Source organism: Gouania willdenowi, chromosome 16 (genome assembly GCF_900634775.1).
Source record: "Gouania willdenowi chromosome 16, fGouWil2.1, whole genome shotgun sequence".
Taxonomy (NCBI): Eukaryota; Metazoa; Chordata; class Actinopteri; order Blenniiformes; family Gobiesocidae; genus Gouania; species Gouania willdenowi.
The window spans coordinates 23,606,366-23,622,820 of record NC_041059.1 but is presented as its reverse complement, the minus strand read 5'-3'; the positions used below and the strand labels follow the sequence as shown (position 1 = coordinate 23,622,820).

Genomic DNA, 16,455 nt, shown 5'->3' with positions numbered 1-16,455 from the left:
GTAGGTTACGTGAAGATTTGTGTTTTGTGTTAATCAATATGTGATCACATGACTATGCAAAAGATTATTGCTCGTGTGTTCGTTAATTGTTGGAGAAAGCCATTTTTGTCCAGCTGTGAGCAGCTGGTGGGTGTCTGTTGAACATGGGGTCAAACTTAGTCATTCACATTTAAGGAGATTTATTCTGAAATTACTTCAAACTGAGATGCATTTTGCCTTTAGTCTTTGGCATTGCTTTTAGTTGCAAAGCTTGACTCAGCTTGATTTAAATATGAGCTGAAGTCACTCAGAATAGTTTAATTTACACTTCTTTGAGAGTCTTTTCATGGAAACTAATAGACTCATTTGCCTGTTTTAATCCACTTTGTGATTTGTTTGGGCTTTCAGTATTAACAATGAATAATGACAGTAGTTTATTAGCCTCTGTCTTACCAAAGAACAACATTTGGACCACAACACAAGTGTAGCCAGCCAGGACAAAGCCTAGTATTTTGCCTTTGAATTAATTAAAAGTTAAGGTGATCATTTTGGTTTAATGAATGCTGTGGGAACCCCATAACCTTTTTTCTCTCTGTAATATATATTTTCTATTGTTATTAAGAACTTTTACTACTTTATAGTGTACAGAATAAAGTTTATCTCACAAAGTGTGCTTGCTTCTGTTTATAATTACAAGATAATTACAGAATTTTACTTATTGCTGGATTGTGATGTTTATAAAGCTAATATTCTTGACCTTTCATACCCTCTAAACATGATACAAGAGCTCTTGAAGATTTGTTCTGCTTAAGAAATAGGCTCATATCAGTTATTTCATGTGAGAAATATTTAAAAAAAAATATTATCGCATGTGTGAGTTGCTTGATTCTGTGAGAACTGAAATATCCGAGTGGTTTAGATTATCCACATTCTGAAAGAAAGTAAGTTTAGACAGCATCATGTGTGTTTGAGCTGAAATAAGAAGGTTATTGTTGTCGCTTTGAATAAGAGCATTAATGTATGTTTCATATAGTCTTTTTAATCAATCCTACAATCAAGCTAATTGGTTAAAAACACACCACTGTTATGGTTTCTGACAATTTTAGTAATAAAAGATTTCTCCAGCTCAGTTTGGGATGATGTAACAGTACCTAAAGAAATGTGTCAGACATCTACCCTATCAGAAACCCAAAATCAGCTAACTCTATTATATTGGTGAGCCAGCGAAAAAAGAACAAATGAACGGAGGTCACCTCAGTCCAAGCATTACTGGGCCAGAGGAACTGGGTTATTCCCTCCAACCCAACACAACCTACGTTTGGATAGAAAACCATGAAAATGTCGACCACCAGTTGCACCATGCAAATGAAGGGAAGCAACAAAAAAACAAAAACCTACAAAGGGTCTCATTTGATAAGCCAAGCTGGGACTGGCTGCTAATGCTGGAACTGGGATGGATGAAAACAGACCAGGGTGGTGTTTCATCAAACCCAGCTCAGGGTATTTTCTAGGTTTAACCTGAGAGTCCAGCTCATTCAAACTGGTTCTAGCTGGAAAGAGAAAACACCTTAGTTGCCTGTGGTGCAAACCTGCTTCCAACCAGATTTAAGCAGCAGGCTTGGTTTTACTGTACCTGCTGCTGGCTACAGATGCACTCGTATGAAAAAACGCCATCATTTTGATTTTGTGATGCTTTAAAACACTCATCAAAGATCTACAAATGAAAAAGAAGTAAAAAAAAAAAAAAAGACTTGTTATACATTTTCTCACCATCTCCGATTTTAATACAGTATTCTAAATGGAAATTAAACAGAATATCATGGAAAATGTTTAATTATGATTTTAAATTGATACCAATGACGATAGAATCATTGTCCTATTACGCTGACAGGTGTAAAAAAAAACAAAAAAAAACACACATTGAACTAAGCTAATTCGCATGGATCAGTATCTGATCATACATACTCAGGTGTTCTCTATGATAAATTGACTAAATAACACAACTTTAACCCTTTACTACTTTTATGTAACCAGTTTTGATTGTGCTCATTGTAGCCTGTGCTTTTATTTCAACTTGGAAAGCTGAACCACACATTAGTAATAATTTATGAGTCAAAGTAAATGAAATTACTCAGTAGTAATAATTTATGAGTCAAAGTAAGTGAATGCACTTTCTTTTATGTAACATCTGCTGTGTTCATGGAGTTTGATGGATTATAATTACATAAAAGAACATCGCAACATCTCATACAGACCTATAACATGCATGGAGAACATGCAAACGCCGTACAAAAATAGCATTCAGGATCTCTTTTACTATTGCTGTGGAATCAAGTGTAACCAGAAAGGAAGCAGCCAACAGTTGTCAGTAATGCTAAGTAGTAGAGATGTAACGATTAATCGTAAGGCAGTTAATCGATTCATAGGTATCACTGTTCACATCGATGCTGTGAAAGTTAAATAGTACTTTTTTTAAACAGCAGAATTGTTGGCGATGGGCGGAATCTGCTACTACTGTCTTTCTGGCCGCCTTCTACTCTTAAACATGTTCATAAATGATTCCTTACCCCCCTTACCGAAAGAATATCTGTAATATTACGTGAATATCTGTAAAAGTCATGTTTTTCTATTAGCTCTGTCTGCTACCATAGCATCTCTTCTTCACTGCTAGATTAGCTGCATGCCAACCGACCACTGGGTTACCAGCGCCCTCTGCTGGTCCAAACAAATATCTGATGTAAATACAGTACACTGACTGTTTTTATTTATTTATTTTTTTATTTTTTTTTGTTAAGTCCAATTGTTAAGGCACAAAATAAATTTTCAGTTGCACTTTTAAAAAGAAAAAGAACTACTATGCAGTTTTGTATTGTTTACTATAGAACCAGAATTTAAATTAAAAGGCTTCTTCTTCATTTGTATTATTCCTTTATTTATTTCATTCAGGATTTATTTTTAGCTAAATTGCATTGTTTTGAATAGTTTATCAAGGGATTAGTTTGACAATGAAAAATAAAAGGAAAAAAGTACAGTATTTTCTAGTTTGGTACCCAAAAAAAATAAAGGAATATGTTTCAGTCATCATATGTCTACAGTCCCATTTTGTAAAATAAATCGTGAGAGAATCGTATCGTGAATCAAATCGTATCGGGAGTTGAGTGAATCGTTACATCCCTACTTAGTAGGTTGTTCTTATGTCACATAGAAAGCTGTAAAAATAGTTGCCAAGATTGAAAATGACACGCCCTAACTCACCTTTTATACTTTACATTTACATTGTTGCTGCCTCTATTAACTGCAGTATTTTTGGCCCACTGATGAACCCCAGGTCTAAATATTTATATGCACAATATCTATCTTAATCCCATTCAAAACCACACAGTCTGACTCTGACAATTAAAGAACTATACTGTGTGTCTTTCAAAAGGCGCCAAGGAGTTTTGTGATGCTATGTATCAGGAAAAATGTTGTGGTTTGAATCCTGGCCTCGCCCCTTTCTGAAGAGTTTACACATATGTTCACACAAAACACACAAGGATTTATACCAAAAATAAAAATTTCCTCCCACAGTCCAAATGGTGCTTTATTGTTTGTTTAAAATCCTAAATTGAATTGAAACATGAATGTGTCCATGCCTGTGACTGCCATCAATCTACTGTGTTAATAATTACATTTTGTTTACATGGAGGGTACAATGCATAGTAATGAAAATAACAGTATGTAAGTATGCCAGATTTAGCACTTAAGATCATTTCAATCTGTAGTGGACCCGCCACATATTTCAAACATAGAGGAAAGCATAATACCTAATCAATGCAAATTATGGACAGTACCAAGTTACAATACAATAAATAAACATAAATATATGTATATATAACAATATATATGTATAATTCTTTCTGTATATATACTCTATATATACAGAAAAAACTTTGTACAGCAGCATTATGCATTACATGCAGCATAATGTAAAGTGCTTATGAATTATCAGCATGAATATAAAGTTAGTGCATTAGAAAGCAGTGGAAAACAGTGAAAAAATAGATACATCAATAATTTTATAATTAGCAAAAAAATGTACAGTGCATAGGTGGCACACATCTGCATGAATCTTAATGAGACAACATTCTTAAAAATCAAGTTTGGAGGTCATTATGGATAGTAGTTTTCTTTTCTCTTTTAGATGATAAATAAACTTTTCCAATCGCAAACATATCCCTCTGTGGATATCTGAAAAAAACAATATTGTAAATATACAAACATGTATTCAACCTATGAAGTCCGTGATAATAGCCTATGCAAATGTCAGGGGTTTCATCATTTTTTTTTAATGGTTTCACCATAATGGAGAGTGTACCACAAATGCTGTAGACTTAGACTTAATGGTAAATGGCCTACTAATCTTAGCCAAATTCTTTATTTGTATTGTCTGATTTCTCAAGACCCCACCCAATTTAATCTGAATTTCAACTTTACATTAAACCTCTAATATTTATGGAATCAAAACTCGCAATTGTATTTTTCAATTTTATCATTTAAAAATGATACAATTAAGTAAACTTTACAGCTATTAGGTCAACTGCCTAAATTTATTTTTATTTTATTGAATGTGTGTATGATGTATTTTTCTCAGCGTTATTGAGATGTTTCATTTTTATTTCCATGTTTTTCTATGTTGTACAATATGTCTGTATTCTTCAAGGATTCTGTTCATGCTAAACATTCTAAAATGTAATATTTGGCTGAGTGGTTTGCACATTTTGTTTGCAACATTTTATTTTATTTTTTAATGCTGTAGACTCTGTTACGTAGGAAAAATCAGTTTTAAGCTTGCAGCATTGCCATCTAGTGGCCATTAAAATCTCTCTGAGTATTGCTAGGCAATGGCGCCCCCTGTTGGAAACAAGGACACTTTCTACACGACTTCTGGATCACCGCTGCGGAGCTTAACGGTAAATGAATCGAGCGCACCAAAAAATAAAAACCACACACCACCACTGTAACCCCGCCCCTCTGGTCAACTCCCCCAGTGACGTAACCAGAGTCGTCGTCGATGCGGAGGCTCGTGTCCGTAAAAACAACGTGGACTGAGGTTGTCTGTTGTGTGTCAGTAACACAGCAGCAGCATCACAGACAGTGTTAGCTGCACTGCACGCGCTGCTGAGCGTGTGCACGTGTTTATCTGAGCTGGGCTCCTCGTGGATGTGATTGTGAACTGTTGCTGATTGGGAAGAAGAAACTGTGTCTCGGTCCTGGTTAATTTCTCCTGCGGATGGAGCTTCATCCCCGGTCCACACAGTGATCTACATGGTGCACGGAGGGTTCGTGTTGTTCACCGCGTGCCTTTGTTGTTGATGTTCAGTTGTTTAATGCAGAGCTCTGTCTGTGTGTACCTCATATAAACCCAGTGCTGTGTGTGTGTGTGATGCAGGGACATGGACCCTATCGGGCTCACCATGCAGAAGAAGGCTGCGGAGCTGGAGCGGCTGGCCGAGGTGCTCATCACCGGGGAACAGCTCCGGTATGTGGCTCTGCTTTTGTCCAGATCCTCCCTCCCTCACTTTGAACACACCACACGGTGGATTACCGTGTGATCAAAGCACGCGCGCGTGTGTTTTTGTTGTGATATTTTCACGGTTAAACATCTGCACAACCAAACATAATTCATATTTTATTTTACACCATCAAAACAAATAAAATATTTACACCTTTTTTTTTTTTTTTTGGAATAATGATCTGTGTGTGTGGACAACTATTAAAGACGTAATTGAACGTGCCACGCTTATTGCCTGTTGGACAGAAGGTCAATGATCATGCATGAAGCTCGATCCTCTTATTGCACCACAGCTAAACAAGTGTACATGCTAACACCACCACTCCCTCTTTGCTAAGACACATGCACTTTGTAGCCACAGTCTCTGGATCCTGTAGGAACACATTGTTGGCTTGTGTTGCTGTGATAATAACACTCATTGAGCTGCACAGATAGAATAATGAAGCGACTGATGCTCTGCCACACACACACACACACACACACACACACACACACACACTGGGCAGTGGTGCTGTCCAGACCCTGCACTCACTTGGTGTTCACCACTCCACAGTTTAAGTAAAAAAGAAGCTCAGCATGGCATTAATGTCAGGAATTACCACCCCTGACTGAAATGTGAGGAAAAAAAAAACATGCTGCTGTAGTGTTTAGTGCAGGGGTCACCAACACAGTGCCCGTGGGCACCAGGTAGCCCACATGGACCACGTAAGGGGCCCTCATGAGTTCTAGTCACCAATAAGTTCTATCTAAATTCTGATTTACTTTCCAGGATTCAAACTCACAAAGATAAATATAGACGACAGATGAAGTTATTACTTAGTAAAGTTAAACACCGTCTGCATGTAGGGTTGGGCATCATTTTCATTTTAACGATTCTGATTCCGATTCCTTTTCAAAACGATTCTCGATTCCGATTCTTTGAGGTGTACAGGTCACAGATTTCACAGGATACATTTTTTTCATTTGAAAAAGCCTTTACACAGGCTGTTTTTCAAATAATAAAGCTTGGCACGCACATGTTATTAATACTAACTTTGAGTTGTTTAATCCACGCCCATGCAAGCTCCTCCCCTCCAGCCCGCCCCTCTCAAAGTCAAAGCTAGCCTACAGGCTAACACGAAGAACGTTGTCGCTAGTGGTCTTGAAACATGGCAGGAGAAATGCAGCAAAAATGCTTTGTAAACAAGTGGCAAGTCAATTTATTTTACATGGAAGACTTTGGGTTTGATGATGAAGACCTAGAGCAAAGACACATCATCTGCAAGAACTTCAAGTGTTTTGTTTTGTGCAATAGTGAACATACTTGATTTTAGTGCTTGAAGGATTTTATTTATGTTTAATGAATATATTTTCTGTTTTTTTTGTCCAAAAAATAAATAACTTTTTGTTGACAAATAATCATTTGAATAATCGTGATTTCAGTTATGACTAAAGTAATTGTGATTATCATTTTTTTCTACAATCGAGCAGCCCTAGGAATATATTATATACATACTGTAAATGTAATTGGAGTCTAAAGCCACAGAAATTGCACCACTTTAAAAAGAAAATAGACTATAAGAAAAATAAGACTTCTTTACATGGAGTATAAGACAAAAGAGCAGTGGAAACTTTGGACATTTTTTAATCCTTGAATCTGTTGATTAAAGTAAAGGTACCCCAAGTATTTTTTTAATGTACATATGTAAATTGTATATGACTGTAAATATTTGTATATAGTTTTATATAAACGGGTACATGTGTGAATTGTATATATTGTAATAGTTGTATGGAGTGCACCTTAGGGCTGCTCAATTAATCAAAATTCGATTACGATTTTGATTATTACACCCAACAATCAACAATCAAGAAAAAATGATTAAAAAAAAAACCAATTTATTTATTTTTTGACATGTTTTATTCGCTAAATAAAACAAACCCACTATTTTTTTTTTTTTTTTTTTTTTTTTTTTTTTTTAAAGGATTTTTTTGGCTCTAGTGGCCTTTATATGACAGTTGCTTGACAGGAAAGGGGTCAGAGAGAGCAGGGAATGACACGCAGGAAAGGGTCCAGGCCGGGAATCGAACCTGGGCCCGCTGCAGGTGAGGAACTATAGCCTCTGTACATGGGGCGGGCGCTCTACCCACTGAGCTAAACACCGCCCCCAAACCCACTATTTTGGACATCTACATATAATAAAGGTTGGCACACACATGTTATTAATACTAACTTTGATTTGTTTAATCCACTCACATGCAAGTGGAGCCCCGCCCCTCTCAATGTCAAAGCTCGCCTACAGGCCAACACGAGGAAAGTTGTTACTAGTGGACTTGAAACATGACAGGAGAAACGCAGCAAAACACTTGGTAAACGAGTGACAAGTCAAATTTCTCTTCTATGGGAACACTTTGGGTTTGATGATGAAGACCAAGAGCAAAAACACATCACTTGCAAAAGTGTTTTGTTTTGTGCAAAAGTGAACATACTTGAGTTTTTGAAGGATTTTTTTTATGGTTTTTTTTTGTCCAAAAAATAAATAACTTTTTGGTTGACAAAAAATTGTTTGAATAATTGTGATTTTTTTTAATTTATTTTTTATTTTTTATTTTTCTTTAGTAGTAGTTTTTTATTCGGTCATTTCATTTCCATAATTTTGAGCACAGCATGACCGAAAGGGTTTCGGCTGAAGTTCATACTTATTATGCCTAACCCTGTTTACAAACTTCTACAAGACAAAACACAAAGATTTATAGTAAACATTTTCAAGTGTCCAAAAGAAGAGAAATACACATATATTTAGAAAAGTTATTTTAACATGAATTTCATTTGATTTTATGTTATTTTTATTTTTAAACTGAATCATGTCATAATTTAATTCGTTTCAATTATGACTAAAATAATCGTGATTATAATTTTTTCTATAATCGAGCAACCCTAGTGCACGTATTAATAAAGAAAAAAAAAAAAAAAAACAACTGGCCATCACTATCTGTAATTCCGAGGCAGCAGCCCCTCCCCCGCTACAGAGAGACGGCAGCAGCAGAGGACTGTCCTACACTTCCTCATTTAAATTAAAGCTGTTAACTTCTGGAATAAGGCTACATTCTGGGTGAACTCATCCTTTAGTAACTCCCTAAGTTGATCATGTAAACTGTAGAAGCAGCGCTGTCAATGATATGGCTGGAGAAGAAGTGATCAGCGCTCTCTCTACCCTGTCAGCGGATCGGTAGCTACACACACACACACAGACTGCAGTCGCATTCTGAACGCACCTTATACAAACCCCGCGTAAACAAACAGAGCAAGCCGTGGAAACAAACTAGTGCGGGCATTTAGGAATCAAAAAAAACGAATCGAAATTCAAACATCGTAACGGTTCCAGAATCGGACGTTTGGAACTGGTTCTCGGTGCCCAACCCAAGCTGCATGTGATAAAGTTTTAGTATTAAATTAACCGTCTTTAAATGTTTATTTTCACAGAAACATTATGTCAAATGTTTTTAAATGCTACACATTTGGTGTATGGGTTGTGGCATGTTATATATAATAATATTATATAAATAAAATATAGAGGTGGATTTTACAAATTCACGTTTTGCGATTAGTTAAAAGCTGTTTGTTTGTAGCAAGTAAAATAGCAACATGGGATTTTCCATGAAATGTAGAAAATGAAACGGTTTGAATAAATTAGGAGAAATAAAGTGTTGCATGTTGAAACTCAAACATTTCCAACCTTTTCAAGTTACTGCTAACCTTCCTTATTATCTTAGCCTCCGATTAAAGTGAAACAGTGAAAATGCAGTATTTAAGAACCCCTTTTCTAACTGGTAGCCCTTTTGGACTATACAGTGCCTATGAACTAGCTCACAGTTTCAGAAAGGTTGGTGACCCCTGGTTTAGTGTATACTAGAATAGTTCAGAGTTCAGTACAGAATGTGTAATTAAACATTATTCTGTCTTCATTGGGTGAATGTTTCTGTTTAGAGTTTGTTTCTCTGTTTATTTTTGTGATTTCCATCTGTGTTTGTTTCCCTGGCACAGCCATTCACTGCCACTGCCAGCTGGCAGAGTGGCTGCTGTCACTGAGTTAAAGGGTGGTGGTGGTGGTGGGTGTCTTTAGAGGAGCTGCTGTTCTCCAAGGAGGACATGGACGTTGTTGCAAAGCTTCATCAATATCTTCATATCTGTTTTTTCTGCCTCAAATAGTAGTCCCTGTCTGTCAGCCATTCTGCTGCTTCAGGATAGACCTGAGGCTTGGGTGGAAACTCAAACCGTTTGTTCTTCTCCAAGTGCGTCAGGGGTTACAAAACTGAAACAATTCTTTAAGAGTTACTGGTCTTGAATGAAAATGTCTATAAAACTGGTAATATATTGGTTGATACCAATATACAGTAGTGCCATCAAAATCCAATAGGCCAGACAGGGTTGTCAAGTTTGCTCCCGGTCCTAGCAACTTGAATACATATCTCTGTATTTTTTCTCAAAATGGCAATATACGATATAAAACTATATTTTTACCTCAAAGTCTTACCGGAAAGACAATTCTAGGTTAAATTTGCTGATTCAAGATAGGTACTTTTATTAACAAACAGCTGAGCAATATGTGCCACTTCTAGCTTTTTCTTCTATAAGTGACAGCATGTGTGAGTGAGTTCTGTAGTGTAGTGTTCTTTTCATGCTGTTCTGAGAAGTAGCGTATGAGTATTTTGATAAAATAATCTATAAAACAAAAATATATTGTTATAGGCGATATTGTAATTTTCTATATCACCAAAACAGAAATCACGATAGATTTTGACTCTCAATATATTGCCCAAGCCTACTAGCAACATAATATTAATATTAACAATTATAATAATAATAATAATAATAATAATAATAATGTTACATCAGATTTAAATTGTGCTTTTCAAAAAACTCAAAGATGCTTTTCAAAGAGGAAAAGTAAGTTAAGACACTTAAGACTGACAAAAGAACATACTGTTTAAAGTCAAGTAACTTTTTTATTATTTATCATATCAACAAAACCCTTAGTAACAAATATTACTGTTATTGTTACTCTGCGCAAATTCTTTTTGTGGGCCAGAACGAATGCTCTGAAGGACCAAATTTAGCCCCTGGCCCTTGGGTTTGACACATTAAAGCTGATATCCAGAGTTTCTGAGAAATCTGTTTATGTATGATTCTTTTGAAATGTGAAAAACTACCTAACAATTCTTTTACTATGGTCTACTGCTGGTCGTCATTCATATACATCAATGTATACAAGTCCCGCCTTCGTCCTATAGACCAGTGATTCCCAACCAGGGGTACGCGTACCCCTAGGGGTACGTGAGCACATTGCAGGAGGTACGTGGAAAAATTACGAATTTATTTCCAAGATAATAAAAACAGTTCTCCGTCATTTCATAAGTCTGTCAATAAAATGGTACGTGGGCGCTATGACTTGTTTTTAAAATTTAAATGCCTATTTAAAGGGGATATTTTCAAAGAAGCTCCTTTGTAGTAAAAGTTATACATAACACAGGCAGGTTAATTATTTGTTTTGTATTTATTTATTTATATTATCATTTTTATTTATTCTTTTTATTTTTTTCTTTAATAACAATATAATCATAATGTATCAGTATTAATAATACAAACTATAATTCATCTATATTTATCATTTCTTTTGCCTTGAAGGCAACATTATTGTATGTTTAATTTGAGTTAATAAAGAAGATAATGCCTGAATATTAATTGTTCAATTTAAGAAGATGAAATAAAATGACTTGCGTTGAATATTCAGTTGTGTTATGTTCTACTTTTGGAGAATCATGAACACGTATGAGTGCAGGGGTACTCATGGTGTGACAAAAAGGCTCAAGGGGTACACAAGACAAGAAGGTTGGGAAACCACTGCTATAGACCCCTATACAATGGAAACCAAGCGTCATGATAGCCCAGCCAATAGGCTTTGATTTCCTGTAGCGGAGTCTGTCAATCAAAGTGAATGTGGAATTGTGCACGGAAACAAGGCTGCGCGTCACAACAGCAAACAGGTAAATATCATTTTGGCTCTTGATATAGACTTATATCAATGCGACCCGACCTTGTTATGTTTCGCGATGCGTGTGCAGAAAAGTAGAGGCGTGGCTTCTGGTATATTGGCAGAGGCAGTAGGAGGAAGTGGAGCTGTTTAGGGCGGGACATCGAGACGTTTCTCAGAAACTCCGGATATCAGCTTTAATAATTTTCTAAACCTACAGATCTCATGTCACTATAGATGTTTCTGATTTAATAAACATGTAATATATAACAAATGATTTATGATCGTACTTAGTCTGACTAGACTTGTATTTCTTTGTGAGCCCATAAATTGCTGAGTGCACATGCTAAACAGGATTCTAGCTTGGTACCACCATGCTGCCTTTGTCATTGTGAGCAAGTGCTGATGTTAGCATTTAGCTGTAAATCCTGCTGTGTCTACAACCTCTGTAATAATGTGGGCGGTAGACTCTCCCCTAGCACACTGAATAGTTCCAACTCTGCCCTCAGTGCTTATCTTTATTTCTTAAGTTAACTTTGACGGTGATGAAACAAACATTCTCCTTTAGGCAAACAAGAGATTTAATAGTTTAACTGTTGTGAATCAAAGCTTGCACTAGTGCTGAGAGTTTACCTGATCCACACCTTTGTGTGTTTGTTCTAACACAAGCTCTGCTCATGGAACAAGAGCAGCATGCTTCCTGGTAATGACAACATCATGTTGCCTATGTTACTCTATGCTTGAGCCACACATGTACGGCTACAATGGCAGCCGTGTTGGTGAGCTCAGCGTCATGAAAAGACAGTTTGTTGCACCACAGCAGGATGTGTTGGAGAATGAGGGCTCATTAGTGTTTTCAGCTCCAGGATCAGAAACCATTATGCCTTCATTTAATCGCACAAGCTTAAGAAGCAATTTAGTTTTCTCCGAGTTATTTCGTTTGTTACTTGAAGGGTTCTTAAGTTGAATTCCTGTTGGATGAAGTCTGGTTTATGGAATGTCTTTAAATATTCAATCAGAGGTTGTTTTCCATTTGCTATTCTGGTATAAAAAAAGCTGTTATTGCTAATCTGGAGTGAGCTAGGTGGAACAAGCTAACTGCAGGAGGCTAAAGCACTGTGGAAGACGTTACCATGGCGATCTGAAACCACCACTGGGGATATTCATTTGCTTGACTCTTTAAACTTTAGTTATAATAAATTATAAATGACTGCAGGCAGAGTCCAAATAACATTCTTTTATAGTAACCTGGGAGGACTTTTGTGTCACGTTTTAAATCAGACATGAGTGCACTGGCATTTAGGAAACTTTGCACAAACATATGATCATGCTGTCCGTCTCTCGGCCAAAGAAAACCTGAGTAGATAAGTAAAAGCTTAAAATTTACATTTTAAAATCGCCAGGATGTTTGTATTGATGGACACATTTTGGCAATGACCAAAATAATGCTTAGCCAAAATATAATGGAGAATGTTCCACTTAAAGTGTAAGTACACTTTTTTCTGCTGTATACAGGAATATCATGATTAGGTATGTAGTTTATTAATCTTAGTCCCACTCTTTACATTTTAGTCTAAGTATTTAAATTTAGCATTTTAGTTGTAAATGTCAGAGTGACTGCCCTCTATGGGTTGAACGCTGGCTATTGCAAGTGAATTTTGCGATTGGCTGAAATTAGATCAGTAACGTCTTTTTGGATCCGTGACTTCCCGAACCGTCACTGTTAGCCCCGCCCCTCCTATAAAAGATTGGAGGACGGACTGGTTTCCTCCTCTCACACCCTTCAATGAGCATTGATTGACAGCTCCATGCACACCTGTGCAGCACTGTGTGGGCGGGGCTGCTGTGACTGGGCGTGTTTTAACTACTCTAGGAGCAACTCAAGGCATTTTTGGAATTTCTCCTTAGTGACAACAAAAACCTGGGGATGTACTTATGCTGCGTTCACATCGGACGCTTTTTGGGTGTCAAAATCACACCTAACGCCCCTAGTTGGACGCTAGTGCTCATTGAATCACACTCTTGTCACCAGGGGTCAAAGACGTCACTACGTCACTGTTGGAGAAAGCTCCTGATTGGTTGATGTGCCGCGATTCCAGCCAAAAGTTCAAGAATCTCAACTCTAACATTGGATGCGTTGAAGGCACGGGACACGAATCAAAAGCTTGAAATCTCCAAACGTGCAGCGTCCACCAAACGAAAAGCTTTAAAACGCGCCGCGTGGGAGGTGCTGCGGGATCACTCGACGCTCCTAGAAGCGCGTCCACCGTATGTAAACCTGACGCTTTTGGCGCGTTTGGTGTGAACGTGCCATTAAACTTTAACATACTTAAACTATACTTTTGACCTTTTTACCAAAAATTATATCAAGGAGTAAACAAATGAAAGCCTGATTTGGAAAAAACAAAGAGAAACCTGTCATTTGGAAACAGCAAGTAGTCATCAGCCAATAGTTCTCTCTCAACAAAGAAACAGAAAAACATCCAGCCAATCAGAGACCTGCATGCCTGTTGCAGTTAAAGTAATTCCTAGGAATCCCTGAAGCCAGAGCCATTCTGTTATTGGGTAGTTTTTCATTAACTTGTAAAATATGCAGGTCAGTGACCCCCACACATCCTGTTTAATTTGACTTGTTATTGAGCGTTGCCTTCTTCTTCGTCTGTGCACGTGAGACAGATAAACAGACAGATGAAGCATGCCATCTAATTTTATTATTATTTAATTCTAAATTTCCAGGCTGCGGCTCCATGAGGGGAAGGTGATCAAGGACCGCAGGCACCACCTTCGAACTTACCCAAACTGCTTTGTTGCCAAGGAGCTCATTGATTGGCTGTTAGAACATAAGGAAGCCTCAGATCGAGACACGGCAATCAAGATCATGCAGAAGCTTCTGGATCAAAGCATTGTTCACCATGGTGAGGAGGAGCTGCTTGTTTCTCATCTTCTGTCCTGCATACTTCATACTTTGAGGAGAGCCCCACCTCTTTCATCTAAAGCTCTTGTTTAGTCAGAGCCCACTTAATATGAGCTCAATCACTCCAGGGATGTTAAAAACGTTACATATACACTTCATGTGAACACATCTTGACTTAATGTGCATTTATAAACTAAAAGACACAAGTCCTTCAACTGAAATTGTTATTCAAGCTTGACTTTCTACTGTTTTCATAGTGTGTGATGAGCACCGGGAGTTCAAGGACATGAAGTTGTTTTACCGCTTCAGAAAGGACGACGGCACCTTCCCTTTGGACAGTGAAGCCAAGGTCTTCATGAGAGGCCAGAGGATCTATGAAAAGTAGGAACACACGCACACACAGGAACCATAACATGTACCATAACATTAACATGTAATCAGATTTGCAACAAGATAACTTACTTTGTTTATGTACAGGGTTCCCACGGATCCTTAAAAAGTCTTAAAAGGCATTCAATTCATGAATCTAAAAATAAGGCCTTAATTGTAATTAAAATGTCTTAAATCAATGTTTCAAAAGCTTTAAATTTTAACACATAATAAGAATGATTTTATGATTGAAATTGGTCTCACATTTCAAAATAAATGATAACATTCATTTTTTAAAAATTGTATCAACAATGTAAAAAAATAGAAAATTTAGCGAAAATTGTCTGTCCAACAAAGATTATTCTTAATTTTTTTTTTTTTTTTTTTAATTGATTTCTGGCTATTTTTTTGTAGTCATCTTGTGTTTATTGAGCGATTTTGATTATTTTAGTCATTTTTTTTGTGTGTATTTTACTGTCATTTTGTGTATTTTTGTGTTTACTTTGGGGGCTGCAAGTTGACCCAAACCCTATGTAATTATGTTTACTGTGATATTGTTAAATTTAATTTTAAATGGCAATAAAAAGTCTTAAAAAGTTTTTAATGTAATTTCCCTAAAGCTGTAGGAACCTTGTATGTATCTTGTAGGTTTGGGACTTTTGTAGGTATTAAAAGGAGTTAAAAGAAAGCTATTGTTGACTAATGTCTACACACGCGCTGCTGTTAGTTAAAAGGGAAGCTCGGGTCAGAAGATCACTGCTTCTACATAAACACATGCTTTTTCCAGTTGCAGTCTACATCATTTTAATTGCAGGGTATCACTGCTGTCTCACAGAAACAAGTTTGTGGTTTGGATCTCTGGTGTCTGATTCTGTTTCTATGTAGGGAATGAATGTTCTTCCTGAGTTCTCTGGTTTCTTCTCACATTTCAAATACCTGTTCAGACTGAAAGCCTCAGCACCATTATATCCTTCAAGTGGATTACTATAGGGATTACAAACTACCAGCATTTCTGTGTCATAAGTTTATAATCACAAAAGTTTTCTTTTTTTTGTGATCAACTCTTTATTCATGTCTGGTTAGTGATTTAGGGTCAATATATCAGATGTTTCTCAATATTGGCCGATTCGTTTTATTTATTTATTTATTTTATTTAGCACTTTAGAGTAGCCAGTAAAGAAAAAAAGAAAGAACATAAAAAAACATCCATTCGGATGTATTAATATACAAAAAAAAAAATTAAAATAATAATAGCATGTGCATTGAGGGAGAGCTAGAAGCCAATAGGCTTACAAATAAAAAGCCGATATAATAGGATAAGGGTATAATATAATAGTGCCTGATCAAATATCCTTATCCTATTATATCCTTGATAGGATAAGGATTTTTGTTTTACTTGGTTGTGTACGCGTATATTTAAAGTATAAATGTAAGGAGTTCCATTGGTGTATTTAATTTCTAATACATTTATATCATATTTCAATTGTCTTTCTTAATCAATGTGTTTTAAAAAAAAAAAAAAAAGCTTCCAAAATCAGTTTTAGATATCTGCTATCGGCTGAAAAAAAAAAAAAAAAAAATTGGTATCTGCAGCGGCCTTTGAAAATCCAATATCGGTCGACCTCTAGTTT

The 16,455-nt window shown here is 36.5% G+C and overlaps 1 protein-coding gene across 1 annotated transcript in view; it reads left to right on the top strand.

Annotated features, from left to right (window-relative positions):
• Positions 1 to 5,028: 5,028 nt before the first annotated feature.
• deptor (DEP domain containing MTOR-interacting protein) overlaps positions 5,029 to 16,455 on the top strand; it is a 44,408-nt gene continuing 32,981 nt past the window's right edge. The window contains exons 1-4 of the mRNA XM_028471087.1: positions 5,029 to 5,300; positions 5,411 to 5,500; positions 14,278 to 14,456; positions 14,713 to 14,836. Coding sequence (XP_028326888.1) covers positions 5,287 to 5,300; positions 5,411 to 5,500; positions 14,278 to 14,456; positions 14,713 to 14,836 — 407 coding nt within the window. The 5' untranslated portion in view covers positions 5,029 to 5,286. The remainder of the gene's footprint in view (positions 5,301 to 5,410; positions 5,501 to 14,277; positions 14,457 to 14,712; positions 14,837 to 16,455) is intronic.